Below are 17,734 nucleotides of genomic sequence, written 5' to 3'. Positions count from 1 at the left end.
TCATTCAACAACGGTTTACTGAGTGCCAGGCACTTGTTCAGAAGCTGTGGATATAATAGTTAGCAAATAGGCAAGGCCCCTGCCCTTATGAAGTTCACATAGATAGCTAACTATTAAATAATAGTAATAAACAAACACAAACAAATAAGACAAAGATGGGTTGGGATGGGTGCTATAATGTAAATAAACAGCACCTGGGGGAGGGAGGACTACCTTAGACCTAGGAATCAGAGAACCTCTCTCATGATACTCAGTGTTTGTGAATTGAATGAGCTCCTGTGACATCACATAAAGTTCTTAATTCCCTATTGTGACCATCCCTGATGACACCAGTGGGTGAGTCAGTGAATAGGCTGGGTACTTACTGGAAGATTAGAGTGGTTGTGAGCCGACGGAGACTGTAAAGGAAACAGGTAGATGGCCGGAATAGCGCAGACATCCCACTCGTGGAAGGACTTGGTATCCCTTTTGAGGATAGCACCTTTTGCTTAGAGTGAGGAGTTTCCCCAACTTTTTCTTTTTCTGTCCTGCTTTTTCTTCCCATTGTCTTCTCTCAACATTTCCTGGATTTCCTCATTTTCTTCTAACACTAGTGTTTCTGTGTTATTTAGAGTAGCTCATAGCTACACTCCCATCAAAGAAGACATCTCACAAGGTGTCCTAGGCACTCAAAATCTTACAAGAAGAGGATGATGTAGCAGAAGTTCAGGTTGAAACTGACCTTCATCTGTAGAGCCAAAAGAGTTGGCAAGCTCAATAGTGTTTCCCAAAGAGATAATTTTAGGAAACACAGGGTAAACTTTTTTTTAAATTACCTTAATAGTTGTATATTTTAATGCGTATTAGAAAAAATAATATAAAACATGGTTAAGAATATGGACTCTGGAGCCAAACTGATTCCCAGACCTATCTTAATTTAGTGGTGTGAAGTTGGGCAAGTTATTTAACCTGTCTCTCAGTTTCATCTATGAATGGGATAAAAATAGTACACAACTCATTGAGATGTTGAGATAATTAAATGAGTTAATATATGTAGTATTCAGAAGAGTAATGGCATATAATATTTACTATAATTATTATATCTTTTATTAATACCTATATCAGTTTTATAGATGATAATATTTATGATCTGGCAAAATTTCTAAGTTAAAAAAAGTAGATTCAAAAAAATATTAAGTGAATAGTATAGGGGATGCTCTTATATGGCAGAATGGATGAAGATAGTGTATGAATTACTGAAATTTGGAAAATGTTTCAATAGCTTGTACCATGGAGATTTTACCTCTTAAATATTTTCTCTAACATATCTCCTCCTCTCCATCACTATTTTAACAGTGCCCATCTCTTTTACCTGGACTTTTCAAAGAGGCCTCTAACCACCTCTCTCCCTGCTTTTTTGGTGGTGGTGGTGGTGGTGGTGGTGGTGGTGGTGGTGGTCTGCGCTCAAATATACTTTCTACCCTGGTATTCAGGTGTTCCTTCAAAAATTCAGAATTGGTTATACTTGTTTCCCTACTTAAATCTTTCATGAGTAGCCCCTTCATTCTTAGGATAAAGTTCTAACCCCAAGGGTCCTGGCCCACAAGACTCCATTATCCAGCTTGTACCCCTCTGGCCACATCTGTCACCATTTCAGCCTCAACTTTGACCCATAAGTAGCTCCAAACACATTCTTTTTGCACTGGTTCATGTTGTCCCCTCTCCTTGACAAAACTGACCCACTCAGACCAGGATGGGGCTCTCCTTTGCTCTCCCATGTACCTGGCACACACCTTTATCACTGTACTGCCATACTGTTTTATAATTGTCCACTATGTTTCTGCCTCCCCCATTAGAGTGTGAGTGAGTACCCTGAGGTCAGTGACTGTTCATTTTTGAGTTCCTGGGGCTCAGCACTGTGCCAGGCACTGAATGGGTAGTCAGAGCAGTGCTTATTTTTTATTTTTCAGTCATCTATGTTTGGTCATAGGTACTGTGACTCGACATTAAGAAAAATCGTTAATAATGTTATGTAACTTCTGGTTATATCTAGAACACTTCACATGTATCTCTTCCTAATTTGTGTGTGTGTGTGTGTACAGAGAGAAAACTTTATTCTCAAGTATCAAAGCAGTGACTACCTGCCTAAGAAGAATTACTTTTCAACCTTTATAGCCTTACTTTTACTTTCTAAGCTTTTTATTTTGCATTTACATTCCTAGAAGAACAACTTAAGAAATGTGTTGCTGTGGATAGAATAGCATTGATTTCTTTTTTCTTGAAATTATTATATTCTTTATAAACAAAACTGTTTTCCATTTTTTACAATTTCAAGCACCAAACAATTAACCCTAACATCAGCTCATTGTTATTGGTTTGGGTTTTTTCCTGTTTCACTTATCAGTTTTATTATTGTGTTGGCCAGAAAGTTTGTTTGGGTTTTTCCATAGCAGTTTCTGCAAAAACCCAAATGAACTTTTTGGCCAATCCAATACCTTTTTAGGAAATGGAAATCAGGTACGTTTATTGCAGTGCTGTTTAGTCATGAAAAAAAATCCAGAACAGGAGGACATATAGTAAACATGTACACCTTGCTACATTATAATTTAGGAGTGACCATTATAAACTTTTGAATACATTTCAATATTTATTGATTATATGTATTCTGTTTTAGGTGAAATGAGCAAAAATGTAATTATTGCAGAGCAGGAGAAAAGTAGTGAATATTGCCCTGAGGATATTGATAAGTTGTCTGAATCAACAGACGATGATGGTGAGGATGATACCAACGATGAGGGTGATGAGGAAGACAGCACCCCTAATAAGCATACTCATGCCCCATTAGAGTTAATGACAGAGGTAAGTTTTACTTGTATGTTATAACTCAAGAAACTTAAAAATATTGAAATAGCTGAATAGTATATAGCCTTGCAGATTAAAAAAAAAAATAGTTAAAATATCCTTGCCCACACACAGATGCTTACCTGGTTACTCATCTTTCTTACTACTTTCACCAGAGTAGAGGTGAGAGAAGATTCTGGAAGTGACTCAGAGTATTCTGCTAAAGGCAGAAGCAGGAATGAGAGAAGTTTCGGCATAAAACTCTTCAAGGACTGCTTTAAGAAAAGCTTCCTACTTGCTGGGTACCATGCCAGTTACTTGGGATATTTAGAGATAAATAAGAAAGACATGTCCTTACCCTTGAGAACTAATAGACGTATATTATGTATGTAATGCAATTTATAATAAAATGAAAAATGTGCTAATAGAGGTGTTTGTAAAGTTCTTTAGAAACAGGGAGGATTAAGTGACTGACAAAAGAAGTAGGAGAAGCAGGGGGTAAAGGAAGGATTTTTAGAGGAAGAGACATGGATGGAATCTTAGAAACTTAAAGGAAGAGGGACATGTAGGAATTCATCTGGTAAGCAAATCAAGAAGGTGTTCCTGGCATAGGAAAGAGCATTGGCAGAGGCACTGAAGCCTGAAACGTCACATGGGAAAACTGTGCGTAAACATTTACTGATAATTCTATGGAGACCAAAACAGTTTTACCTCACTTGTGGTATCACAGTCTACCTTTAATTAATATTACACAACTTCATGTATATCATAAGAACTTCATAACAGTACATTTTCATTTCCCCCTTCTCATCCTTTGTATTATTGTTGTCACATGTTTTACTTGAACAATGTATTGTGGGGCTTATAACATATGTACTTTTTGTTTTAGATGGTCAGTTATCTTTTAAAGAGTTTTTCCAAATTGGAAAATATCTTTTTTTTTTTTTTAACACATTTCTGGTGTTCTTCATAGTTTTGTGTAGACCCAAATTTCCACCTGATATTATTTTCCTTTTACCTGAAAAGCTTCCCTTACTATTTCTTATAATGCAATTCTGCTGGAAATGAATTCTCTCAGCTTTTGTTTGTTTGAAAAACTCTTAATTTCACCCTCATTTTTAAAGGATTTGATAGCTGGAGATTCTAGGGAGGCCAGGTTTTTTTCATTACTTTGAAAGATTGCACCATTGTCTCACATTTTTCATAGCATTGGACAAGATGTCTGATGTTATTCTTATTTTTATTTACATGTTTATGTCTTTTTTACCATCTTTCAAATTTTTTTCATCTGTATTATTTTTGGCAATTTGATTATGATATGCCTTGAGGTGGCACATTTCTTCTGTTCATTGAAATTCTTGGACCTATGAGTTTGTAGCATTCACCAGGTTTGGAAAATGTTCAGTTAATAAGTCTTCAAGTATTTTTTCTGATCTCTGCCCTCCCTCTCTTCATCTGGGCTACAATTTTCATATGTTAGACAACTCAATATTGTCCCAAAAGTCACTGATGTTCTCTTTTTTACTGTTCTTTTCTATGTATTTTATTTTAGAAATTTCTCATGCCCTGTGTTCAAGTTCATGATCTTTCCTCTGCATTTGTAATCTGCTGTTAAGTCCATCTCCCTCCTTCTCTCCTTCTCTATCCCCTCTCTGTGTATAAGTACATAGATATTCATTCTAGATATCCTATTTATCATCTCTAGAAGCTTTCTTTAAATATCTTTGTAACTATCATTTCTCTCCACATCATGTTCACATTTTCTCTACTTTTGAGTGTATGGCATATATTTATAATAGCTATTTTAACATGTTTGTCTGCTGTGCTGTCATCTCTGTCACTTCTAGGTCAGTTTCTGTTGATTAAATTTGTGCTTATAGGTCATATTTTCCTGCATTTTTGCATGCCTGGTAATTTTTTTACCAAATCCTAGATGTTGTAAATTTTACGTTCTTAGATACAAACTTTTGTGGTTTTCCTTTAAATGTTGTTGGACTTTGATCTGGGACAGTTGAGTTACTGGAAATAGATTTTTCTTTTTGAGTTTTGCTTTTTAACTTTGTTGGGAGGATCCAAGGCAACCTTATAGTGTAGGGACACTACTAAGGCAATACCCTTATAGGGACTCTTCCCAATGCTCTGTGTATTAAGAGGACCTTCCACTCTGGCTTCTCAGCCCTGTGTGAGGTCCAGTGAGTATTCCATCTGCTCATTCTAGTGATTCTTTCTCCAGCCTCAGTTTCTTAATACTCATATGCAGACAATACCAGACAAAGACAGTTTCATATTACTTCATGTCCCTGTCTTTTGCATAGTAAACCTAGTGTACCTGTAAAAGGTTCAGAATATGTCACACACAAGCAAGAACAATCATCCAAGTGTAGGGTTATGTTTTTAATGGAAGCTGTCTAAATAACTACTGATAGAAGATTAGTTTAGTAAATTGTAGAGCCTAAGTAAGTAAAAAATATATAAAAATATTTAGTTCTGTTGGGAGAAAATGATCATAATATGTGGTGTATTTTTTAAAACTTACTGAATAATCCTAGTTTTTGTAAATATATATGTGTTCATTTATGGAAAAAAATACTAAAACAGTGTTCATGGAGATGTTAAAAATAAAACATCTCTGGGTGGCAAAAATACAGATACTATTTAATTGGGGATAGAATATGTTTATTTAGCATTTAAATTTCCTACATATGGGACTTCCCTGGTGGTGCAGTGATTAAGAATCCGCCTGCCAATGCAGGGGACACAGGTTCTATCCCTGGTCCAGGAAGATCCTACATGCTGCAGAACAACTAAGCCCATGCGCCACAACTGCTGAGCCTGTGCTCTAGAGCCCGCGAGCCACAGCTACTGAAGCCTGTGCACCTAGAGCCCGTGCTCCACAACAAGAGAAGCCACGGCAATGAGAAGCCCATGCACTGCAATGAAGAGTAGCACCCCTGCTTACCACAACTAGAGAAAGCCTGTGCACAGCAATGAAGACCCAACGCAGCCAGAAAAAAAAATTTCCTACATAAAAAATATGTATTACTTTATAACAAAAATACTGTAAAAATAGTAAAAGCAAAACTAGATGGTATAAGAGCAATACTAGAAAATACTGGATATATGTAATTGTAAATCTACATTTTTAACTAAGTATTGTCATGTAATTATGGACTAAGTTCACAAATAAAAGCTGTATCTGCACCAAAGGGATATTAAAGGGATTAAAGTCTTCATTGTCTCTGCCCGTTGAATCAACCTATGAATTCTCAACCTATGAATTCTCGTTCAGTAGTACATGTCCAGTGTGGCTGCGGCAAAGCAGAGGTATCATACTTATTCTGTGTGGCCCTGCCATTAGAAGTCCTTAAATGTTCTTCATTAACAGATTGATTACACACTCACTCCTGGAAAAACTTGTAAAAATTAAAAGCACAATAGTTAATCATTAATGGAATCTTTTCTAGAAAATTTATAATTGACATTTAAATTCTTTGTGAAATGACATAGCTGAAGAATTTCTTAATGTTTTCCAGTTCCTGAGAGCAGAAATGGGCCAAGACTACCAGTTGGCAAAAAAATTATGTCAGATGAGTAAGTACAAAATATGTTTCCTTTTTCCAATCTTCTCTTTGTTTCCAAATACATTCCATAGTATGTAAGATGGTTTGATTATCATACATCTAGTGAATTCCCTCATAGTGTCTCAGCCCTTGATAATAAAATTTGGTATAAGGACTAATTTAGACTTCTGGAGTAACTTTGAGTGGGATAAACTGATAGAGACTAATTACACCATTTGAAAATAAGTCAAAATCCTTAGCTTCATGATAATAGGTTAGTAACATTATACCTTTAGTTTTGAAGTGTTGTGTAGTACAGCAAGCCTTATTTAACATGCAATTATTCCACAAATATTTGAGTACCTATGTGTGCCAGGCACTGGACAGATAACAATCCCACATTTATGTCTGGTGTCAGATAGAAAACAAACTTATCTATAACTAGGGTGTCATAGATGGTAGTTGCTATGGAGAAAAATAAAGCAAGGAAGAAAGAGTAGAAAGTACTGAGGGGAGGCAAAGCAGTTTTAAGTAGGATGGTCCAGGAAGGCCTCACTGGAAGACTAGAGCAAACACTTGAAGAAACTGAGGAAATGTCATCTGGAACAAACTTCCTCCAAATGACATGACTAATAGCAAATGTGCTGAGATGTGAATGAGCCTGACCAGGAAAAGCAAGGAAGGCAGTGTAACCGGCGCAGAATAAGCCAGGGGAAGTGTGATAGGAGTTGAGGTCAGAGAACTTACAGGTCAGTGGTTGTGCAGATTGCATAGCACCTTTTCACAGCTTAAGGACTTTGGCTTTTTTTCTGAGTGAGGTGGGAAACCGCTGGACACATTTTGAGTAGAGGAATGATAGGAACTACCTTACTTTTCTATCTTTGGGTTTTAGTCGTTTGACTTGATGTTCAAAATGGTGGTCGTTTTATTTGTATGTAAGCAAAGAGAGGTTTGGGAGGTTTGCTGAATTTAACTCTGTGGGTTGATGTTTTCATCAACTTCGAGGATTTCTTGACCATTAACTTTGAAAGATCGCTTCTGTCACATTCTCTCTCTCTTCTCTTCCTGGGTCTTCAATTACACATAAATTAGACTCTTTTTCATGGTGTCCCACATGTATCTTATACTCAGCTCTGTTTTTTCCATTTCTTTTTATTTCTATACTTCAGTTTGGATGTTTTCTATTGACCTGTTTTTGAGTTAATTTATCCTATCTTTTGCTGTGTCCAATCTGCTGTTAAAACTATCTAGTGAATTCTTAATTTCAAGGATTATATTTTCCAGTTTTAGAAAGTCCATCTAATGATTTTGAAAGATTCCAGCTCTCTATCAAAATCCATAATCTTTTCAACTATTTTGCCCATCTTTTTCTCTCACTTCATTAGTCTTAGTGATTTTAAAGGAGAAAATGGCAACTCTGCAATTAAACTTTATTAATAATAGGACTTTAAATATTAACTATTGTAGACCTGTCTTATGGTTAAAATCCTTTAGTGAAAATGTAGTTTAGGGTCTACTCTCCCTTACCTCACAGAGTCCGCACTATGGATGCAGTATTTCTTAAATCATCAGCTAATTTTTAAAATGGATTTCTTGAATGCCTTAATACTACCTATCCAAATATTTATATCCAAAATAATTTGCCTTGTTTAATCCTTTCAAGCACTTTTGACCTTTAGAGCCATCAAATAAAATATTTTGATCAAAACTATTGTGGTGGCCCACAAATGTAGAATTTCCAACCAGAAGGAATCCTTAGAGAGAGAATCATATCCAATCCTCTGTTTTTATAAATAGTGAAACTGAAGCAGGGGGAGGTTAAGCAGCTTGTGCAGCCCTGCTCAGGGAGCAGGTGACACAGCCAGAACTGGAAGCCAAGCCTCCTTTTCCCACAACTGCCTTCCTTGCATGGCTGGTGCAGAAGGGAGTGATTCTGTAGCTCTAGCTCCCAATTCTCTAAGAGTTTTTCTTGTGGAGCCTAGTTGTAGGAAAATTCATATATTATATTTACATATTTATCACTCATTTTAGAAAAGCCACTGGCTAAAGCTTAGAAAATATAGACACTGATATCACCACATCTGTCAGTGAGTTTTGGCTGTTAGCCCTGCACTGTAAACAGCAGGTGCTCAATAAAATGCTTATGGACCTGACTCATACCAGTGCACATGCATTAAGTGCCAGGTCTATGGGGATGAAAACGTTCAAACTGATCTATCTTAGTGGGGTTATATTCCTTTAAAAACTCACTCCCTTCCTTCCTTCCAGCCAACACATATTGCGCGTTAACTCTGTACCAGACATTATGCTGAGAGCTGGAGAGAAAGCAGAAGTCAGAGCACACATGCTCTAAACCCTTTTGGGGTTGACATCAGACGTGGTTTGGTGTGGTTTGCACCCTTGCTGGCTCATCCAGTAATACTATTTACTCTTTTCTGTCCATGACAAATAGTGGTGCCTCTAAAACTGAGGATTAAACTCTAGGAAAAGAGCTATGGAGGGCCCTAAAACAGGCACCGTGATCCAGGGAGCCAGGTGGGGAAGAACTGCTCCCAAGAGGAAGAAGAGGCTGACGGGAAATGTGGGCAAAAAGGCCCAGAGAATGGGGCTAGAGAGCAGGGATGTGCAAAGTAAGATCGGCTACCCCTAACACAGATTGCCAGCTAAGGATGTGAAATTCGGGAAGTCCAGGTTTTGCAAAGCCAGGCAAGTTCAAAGAAGAAGGGACAGGTGTAGACAGACTGTGTCTCAGGGAGAAGGAAGTGCTAGTTCTTTGATGCCAATAGGAACACTTGGCTGAGGGCTGCCCACAGTCCCTCTCTGTGTTCAGAGCAACAGACAAAACAAATTTTTTTCATCTAGCATTAACCCCAAAATGTTATATGTAAATTCTTACAGCATAGATACTTTTTTTCTAAAATTTATTTTATTGAAGTATAGTTGATTTACAATGTTAATTTCTACTGTACAGCAGAGTGATTCAATTATACATATATATACATTCTTTTTCATATTCTTTTATATTATGGTTTATCACTGGATATTGAATATAGTTCCCTGTGCTGTACAGTAGAATCTTGTTGTTTATCCACTCTATGTATAATAGTTTGCATCTACTAAACCCAAACTTCTAACCTATCCCCTCCCTCAACTCCCCTCCCACTTGGCTACCACAGGTCTGTTCTCTGCAGCATAGATATTATTTTGTCTCTTTTTCTCCCCATCTTCTAGCTCTTCTGTGCAACACTCCACCTTTCTCTCTATATATATTTATATATTTATATATTTATAAATGTATACATGTAAATATAGATTATGTATTTACATTTTTATGTATTTATGTATGTGTGTTTTGAGCACCTACTGTGGGAACATTCTTGAATACATTGTTTAATTCTTGCAGAAAGTTCGTGAGGCAGATATGATTAACCCCATTTTACAGATGAGGAAAGGGAGGCTAGCAAGGAGAACAAATTCACCCAAAGTCCCACAGCTACCCAGTGGTAAAGCTAGGATTAGATCCCAGGTCTGGCTTGAGAGCCTATGATTTCTTGCTGTATTTACATTTCCTCATTTGACTAATAAGCTTAGATTTCTGGTCAAGCAGGCAGAGACTTGGAAAAGAGAGGCTTTTATGAATCAGATTGAAATGGCTCCTATAAGTTGACTAATATAGTTTTCATTTGTATCTAAGGTAACTAATTTATATGAAATAATGCATCTCTGCCCCTTCATAAATGTTTTCCGAATTCATTCTCTTGAATAAAGTCTCTGGTCCCGGGTGTGTCTTCTTGCCGTCCAGTCACAGGATAGTCATTTGTATCTTCACTGGCTGCAGGGCTTCCCTGCATCCCAGGTGCAAATGGGTTCTTTTCTTTTTATCCCACCTTCTAAAAAATTTGATGGCAAAGGCTTGGAAAAGTGGTTTTTAAATGAGGCTGAAAGTCAAGAGTCCCAAGTACTTTTATTAGTTCGTCTCATGATTGACTGTGAGATTTTCTGTCAGTCTTCCCATTTCTTGGTCTCTTTACCTGCAGTCATCTCAGGGCGCCAACACTTCTGCTCACAGGCAGCCAAGATTCTACAAACCATAACATTTAAGCCTACTTAGTCAATTATAATAATTGTAAATGTCTAAGAATAATGGCCTGTCAACCAAAATGATTCTCATTGTTATGCATCTAACACAAATACAGACGTATCTTCAGTAAAGATAGTTCCTATAAAGTTTTCTATTTCTTTTTGAGTAAAGTAAATCATCCTTTCTTATTAGCCTAGAGTATAATTTTATCGAGGCATAAAAGGACTGCTCCCTACTCAGTTGTCTGTATTCATTTATTCCATTTTTTTTAATTCCATTTTTTTAATGTTTTGAGCTTTGTCAAGTACTCTCTTAGGGCTGTGCAGCAGTGAGCAAGACCCAGCATTCTGTCTACCCTAGAATAGCCTCCTGTCTGAGGGCCTTAGAGCCCCGTGGACCACAGAAACCTCCCCCCACCCCCACCCCAAACTTTCAGCCAGAAGAAAGCATCCACTGCACACATAGGAGGGAACCAAGCCTTCTCCAGTCCCAGAGCCACTCCAGGAAAACTAATAATCAACATTTATTCAGCACTTAACCATGTACCAAGGACTAAACTAAGTACTTTATTTGTATTATTTCCTTGGTCCATCAGAACATCCTGATGTGGTCAATAGTATTATTATAGATAAGGAAACTGAGGTACAGAGACATTAAATACTTTTCCCAAGGTGACCCAGCTAGACAGTGGCAGCACCAGGATTCTCATCTGACAGTCTTTCTTCAGGATCCTTACTGGCCTCCACTTATGGGCCCCGGTTGGGAAACAACTCCCAGAACATCAACTGCGTGTGCTAAGGGCTTCTCTTGCCTTTTTACAAACCGTACTGACCCTACTAACAAAGAGTGAAAAGAGTTTTTTATTTATCACGTAGGATGGATATTGCAGGGCTAAGTTTCAAAGCAGATACCTTTCCCTCACTCTGAAAATTGACAGTCGACAGCAGTTTTTGTTAAACCTTGAGAATAGCTGATCCCATACTCCACTCCCATGGAATAATCCTAACTCCAACATGAAATTTTCTAAGCTGTGTTCCAAAGAATATTAGTTCAAGATTTCTTAATGTGTTCCACCAAAAAGGATTCCATGGGAATAATAAATTGGGGAAACCACGTTCTCCTCTCCGTAAGATCCAGGATCGTTCTGAGCATGTTACTGGCTGTGTAAAATCCTGCAGTTGCTCCTTACTGTAAGCTTTAACTGATTAGCTTCATTTAACCTAGTCTCCCAAATATGTATTAACATCTTAAGAAACTAGTATCTCAAGGAGCAAGTTGGAGAAACTCTGCTCTAAAAAGAGGCTTAACTTCAGAGAAAGATTTAGACTGCTAATGATAAGCGTGTTTCAGTCCAAGTTAAAATATATAAAAAGTCATTTTTATTAGAAGCCTTGAGAGATGTGTAAATACCCATAGAATCCTTTAAAAGCAGGTCCTGAGCAGGCGCACACCCGTGCTAACCCAGATTGATGGTACATCGTTAGTGGATTAGGAAATAAAGACACTGGTTTGGTGTGTCAGGATGAAAGCCATATGGGGTGAGGTCCTCTGAGCCATTGGGGCCTAGCTGAACCATCCACAATTCTCTCTCATTCTTAGCCAGGAGAATACCACACTTGATGTTTCAGTGCCCCCTGGGGGCCATCAAGATATTACACAGGAATCTCAGCATTAAATGCATGATGCAGAATTGTGACTATGCCTCAAGGCAGGTAGGAAGAGGAAGGCAGAGAGATCTGTAGAGCAAGATCTGAAAAAATAACTAAACCAGTCTAGAAAACTCTGAAACAAAAGGTGTAAATCTTTCCGTCCTCTAGGACATTGATAGCATACCAACAGGCCTAAAAAAATCTCTTGATATGGTCCAAAGGAAAGATAACATATTTACATAAAGGATCAGCAAAAAGGAATAAATAGCACTTAAAAACAATGGGTCTGATGAAGAGGTGAGAGTGCTATTAAGTAGACAATGACTGAGGTTTAGGAAAGTCTCCACGTTCTGCAGGATTTGTACCTTGTTTGGGGAATGATTATAGTCAAGAAACACTTTGGCTACAGGCCTATGAGGGATGCCTCATGGTGATGGAGATTGCATTCTTTGGACAGGAGGTAGAAAATGTAATGAGGATTATTTCCTTTGCAAAGCACGTAAGATAAGTAGACCGTTTTCTCTATTTGTGCTTAGATGTACCCGTGGTATAATTGTTGGTGTTTTCGCTTTGTGCATTTTCACTTACTCTGATTGACAGCCTCAATCTCATTCTGAAGAGGCTGTTTGCTGAAACACTTTGAACGTTACTGACACACATTCTGTTGTCCATTTTCAGTCCTAATCTATGAACCAGAAAATCCTGAGGCCAAGGAGTTTTTCTCACTTATTGAAGAAATGCTGCTGATGGGTAAATTTAAAAATTGAAATTCCTTCTTTCTCATAGAACTATGAGCAGTCACTATTTAAAAATCCATTATCCCAGGGGACTGGCAAAGTACGTCCTCAGGAAATGGTTAAGAAAAGGCTACATGTTTGTCTTGGATGGTTTCATGAAACCGGCTTATCCTCTGTGGATGGTCAAGATGATTCCCTTTCCTCTGTGGGGTGGAACTGCCCAAGCACAGCAGGCTCCCTGGGCACAAGGTATTGGGCACTGACAGAGTCCTCAGTGGGAACAGAACCTGCTCATTACCCCAGGCACTAAAGGGATTATCCCGCAGTTCCAAGCAAAGCCAGTACCCTCTAAATTACCCTGAATCTCACTTTACTCTTATTCTATTTAAGTAAGAATTGACAGTAGTAAAAAAATATTTTTATAGACCAATGTTTTAAATTTATTTCAAATCCATAAACATCTTTATGCCAGTAAGAGTATGTTGTTCTTTGTACTACTGCTTTGACCCTACATACAGTTAGCAAAGTTCAGTTCAGTTCTCACATTCCAAAAATATATATTTCTTGGTGGAGGGAAAAAAGGAGAATTTTTATTTTTCAGGGTAGAAATATTAAGAAACATTTTAAGCAAGTCTCTTCCTTTCTGTGACAGAGAAAGCTCAAAATCTTGAGGAAGATGATGGGGAGAGTGAAGACGACAGTAGCAGTGAGAGTGAAGGGGAGAGCACTGAGGACCCAAGTGAAGAAAGCTCTGATGAATGTGAAGATGGGTGATGACAGTTGCTGCTATAGTTTAATCTTCGTGTATGTTCATTACAGTATACTATGGAAATATAACGAGGAAAGCTGCATTTCAGTCTGTTCTTTATTTGGTACAGAGTTCTTTTAATTTATGCATATTAATTTGAGCTCATTCTTAATATTTAGATTTTAGCTCAATGTGGGCTACTTAGGGAGGGAAGTAGTCATTGAAAACACTTTACATAGCACTAACTATGTTGCCAGGTGCTGTTCTACATACATTAATTTGTTGAGTCCAACAAAGCCATGAGGTTAGCACTACTATTATCCCCATTCGACAGATGAGAAAACTGAAGAACAGAGAGGGTGGGTCGTTTGCCCAGCATCATATATCTGTTGATTGGTAGAGCCTGGATTTGTATACGGACATGATGGCTCCAGAATCCATACTCTTAGCCCCTCCCATGTCCACCACTTCAGGTACTTTTATATCATCTGTTTCACGTTCTTTATAGCATGTATCAGTATCTGAAACTCTTGTTTAATTATTTGTTCTTTTTTTAAGGCTTTATTTATTTTATCTTACTTTATATTGGAGTAGAGTTGATTTACAATGTTGTGTTAGTTTCAGATGTACAGCAAAATGATTCAGTTTTGCATATACATGTATCTATTCTTTTTCAAATTCTTTTCCCATTTAGGTTACTACAGAATATTGAGTTGAGTTCTCTGTGCTGTACAGTAGGTCCTTGTTGGTTATCTATTTTAAATATAATAGTGTGTATATATGTCAATCCACAGCTCCCAATTTATCCCTCCCCCAATTTATTTGTTCTTTTTATCTTCTCCCTTCTTGTCAGAAAATGTAACCTCCATAAGCAGGACTTTGTCTTTTTCGCCATTATATGCCTAGCCACTGGATAAGTGCCTGGAAAATAATGGAATGTGTATATCAAGTGAATGAATGAAGTGAAAATTGACAATGTTTATATTCTTTCATAAAACATTTATAAGACTTCATTACACTATTTATGTATCAATCTACATTATTTTGCTGATTCTGTATTCCTTGATGAATTTCTGCCACCTTCAAATTAGGTTGTAAGGTAACTGATGTAAAAATGAGAAAAATATTTCTAAATAATTTGTTTTGAGTGTGCCAATCTGGTTTGGGGTTAGACAGTTTGAATTTTTATTCTTATGTCCACACAGTATCATGTCATATCCAGAATCCTTGAAGCATTATTCATACTTTGGGCATTTTGTAGTGTGCTAACATTCAGAGGAAGAGATTCTGCTACATCACTTTATAGGAGTGTCTGAAAGAAGTGAAGACAGGTATGTATAATCATCTAGTTACATAAACAGTCGCATAGCTCTGCAGGGCTGGCTGACAGAGACCATGAGAACCCCTTTCTCTTTTCACTTGTGGGTTGTTTGTTATTCCTCCCCACCAGAGGAAAACCATCGTATGTCAATCTGATGTCACTTACCTGATTTTGGAAACCCTCCCCATAAGAAGTTCATAACTAATTGCAGACTAAATTAGTTACACTAGTGAAACTTTAGTTTTTTTTTAAAGGAACAGGAAAGTTCTGAGGAAGAAACTCTCTGAATAAAAAGCCATGATATCGTAGGCCATATTATAGCTAAATCTAAGAGTTTGCAAAGTTTGATCATGCAGGATAATCTGTATTTATGGATATATACCCTTTAACCATATTATTCATCCAACTTGCACTTCTTAATCAGTGCAGTTTAGGGTGTTGGCATAACCTGATATAGGCATGCATGTCTGTATGTGGTAGCTAAATATAATAATCTAATAGCTAAACATCGTGTGCAAAGTATTTTTATATTGTTTTATATAAGTATTTTATATTACTAAACACACTGGCTTCTCACTCCTAAGAGCATGCTATTCTATTATCCCCTTCAGTTCCACAAATTGACTTTGGGATGCTGGGCATATCCAAGGGTGGATGTTAACTGGGGTACTGGAATTCAGACGAGGAAATTAGGACTGCAAGATGCTAGGTTACGTTTCAGTGTGAGAGATCAAGTGAATCTTGAACCCAGTGTTCTGTGTTGCTTCACACATAGCTAAACTGTAGAAACTGTGTAATGAATCAGCCAAGAAGTGGTATCTATGAAGACAGTTCAGTTCCAGACCTGTGCCCTCTTCAGAACGTTACAGGGTGGGAAAGAATCCAAATATTCAACAACTTACAAATGTACGAGAAAGTCCATTCAATGGACTTAAGATGGGAAAACCCACCAAAATAGTTTCACTTATTTATTCAATCAGTATTTCCTGAAGGCCTACTATGTATACCGTGGGGAACAAAGCCCGGTCCCTGCTCTTAAAGAGCACTGGCGCAGTTGAAATGCAGAATGATAAGACACTGCCATTGAGGAGGTCCAGGGTGCTCAGGGAGGACACAGGAGGGGCACCTAACCCGGGCCAGGTGTCCAGGGAAAGCGTTCAGAGAGAAGTGGAGTCTAAGCTGAGAAGGTAGAATGAGGGGGAGTTAGCTACAAGGAGAGATGTGGGGAAGAGTGTTGTATCAGTAGATACATTCTGAGTCCAGAAAGCAAATAGGTATGGTTGGATTGCAACATGAAAATGAACCAGTTAGAGCTGAGACAGTTGAAGCTGTGGTGATAAAGGGGCTGGGAAACGGAGGGTATTACAAGCAACATTGAAGTTTGAACTTTATCCTTAAAGTAGTGGGAGGCCATTGAGGGATTTTAAGGAAAATAATGATTATATTTTAGAAAGAGCATTCTAGTAGCCAGGTAGAAAAATGTGTTCTCAAACTACAGGTCATGATCAATTGGTCATTTATGAAATCACTATAGTGAGTCACAAATAGCTGGGCTTTTTAAAATTAAATACATAGGATAGAAAATAGCACACACTGAAAAAGAGTATATAGGAATTATGGTTTTGTGAAACTTTTGGTTCAGAGTGTTCGTGTGTGTATGTCCTAGATCTTGATGTGAAATGTGTTCCTTCCTATGGATCTCTGTTTTTTAAAAAAGTAAATGAAAGTATAGGTAACAGACTGGAGTGGAATACAACACTCCACTGTTGCATAATTCTAGCAATTCAAAACTGTAGCCTGAAAGAGGTAGTAGCAGAGATGCAGTGGGATGGAGATGTTATTTTAGAGGCAGAAAGAACAGACAGAAATTGGTGATGAACTAAATGTGGGGGAGAGGTAGAGGTCAAGGATGACACCCAGTTGGGTAACTAGGGTGCATGATGGTGGTGCTATCCCCTAAAAAAGGAACACAGAAAGAAAAGCAGATTTGCTGGAGAAGACGGTGGTTCACTTAAACAAGCTGAACATAGGAAGTATATTGTTTACTATGCTGTAACAAATTACAGCAACTTAGTGGCTTAAAACCGTACAGATTGATTATCTTACAGTTCTAGAGGTCAGAAATCCAAGATGGGTCTCACTTGGCAAAAATCAAGGTATCAGCAAGACTCCATTTTTTCTGGAGGCTCTAGGAGGGAATGTTTCCTTGGCTTTTCCAGCTTCTAGAGCCTGCCTTCATTCCCTGGCTCGGCCCCATTCTTCCACGTTCAAAACCAGTACTGTCGGACTGAGACCTTCTCACATTGCTATCTCTCCAGCTCTCTCTCCCATGTCGTGATTTTTGTTACATTAGCATTTGTTAAGTAGACCACAAGGGAAAGTGAAATAGAGAAGTTTACTACTCACAGGTCCTAGAGGAGGTATATGGCACACTTCAGAGCGGCCACTTGGGGAGGGTGGGTGTCAAGGTGCAGGCAGAGAGTGGGCAACAGGACCCTGGGTTCATGTCTTATTTAGGGTCTACAGGTCGAGTGCTTTTGGGGTTCCTAGGCTAAAGCCAGGTTGGTGGATTCAAACCAAAAAGAGAAGAGTTTTGGTTACCTCTGTGGAGGTCTTATCTAAGGGGTGCACAGGGGAAAGAGCTGGGAAGCAGGAGAGACTTTATCACCAGGGGACATTGGGAAAGTCACATCAGGAATTTACACTTGTGAATCTGTGGGCTATTATCTAGTACATGGGCTGTTATCTGGGCATGCACTTGAGGGAGAACCTAGGCCCCTATAGGCCACTTAGCCACACAAAATAAATGCCAAGGCAG

General features: G+C 38.1%; 1 protein-coding gene across 5 annotated transcripts in view; it reads left to right on the top strand.

The window, feature by feature from the left end:
- The window catches only part of ERICH2 (glutamate rich 2), a 41,272-nt gene that overhangs the window by 11,386 nt on the left and 12,152 nt on the right, over positions 1 to 17,734 (top strand). For 2 of the 5 annotated variants that reach the window (XR_009055180.1, XR_009055181.1), the window contains exons 5-9: positions 2,654 to 2,838; positions 6,354 to 6,411; positions 12,789 to 12,860; positions 13,500 to 13,651; positions 14,801 to 14,926. Coding sequence is in view for 3 of the 5 variants with exons in the window: in XM_057746580.1 (XP_057602563.1) it covers positions 2,654 to 2,838; positions 6,354 to 6,411; positions 12,789 to 12,860; positions 13,500 to 13,621 (437 nt within the window). In the remaining 2 variants the exon portion in view is untranslated. Of the gene's footprint in view, positions 1 to 2,653; positions 2,839 to 6,353; positions 6,412 to 12,788; positions 12,861 to 13,499; positions 13,699 to 14,800; positions 15,487 to 17,734 lie in introns of those variants that run through there. The other 3 variants (XM_057746581.1, XM_057746579.1, XM_057746580.1) reach the window with 2 other exon arrangements.

Source organism: Hippopotamus amphibius, chromosome 8 (assembly GCF_030028045.1).
Source record: "Hippopotamus amphibius kiboko isolate mHipAmp2 chromosome 8, mHipAmp2.hap2, whole genome shotgun sequence".
Classification (NCBI taxonomy): Eukaryota; Metazoa; Chordata; class Mammalia; order Artiodactyla; family Hippopotamidae; genus Hippopotamus; species Hippopotamus amphibius.
The sequence above is the reverse complement of the archived record's forward strand: the minus strand, read 5'-3'. Positions and strand labels throughout refer to the sequence as shown.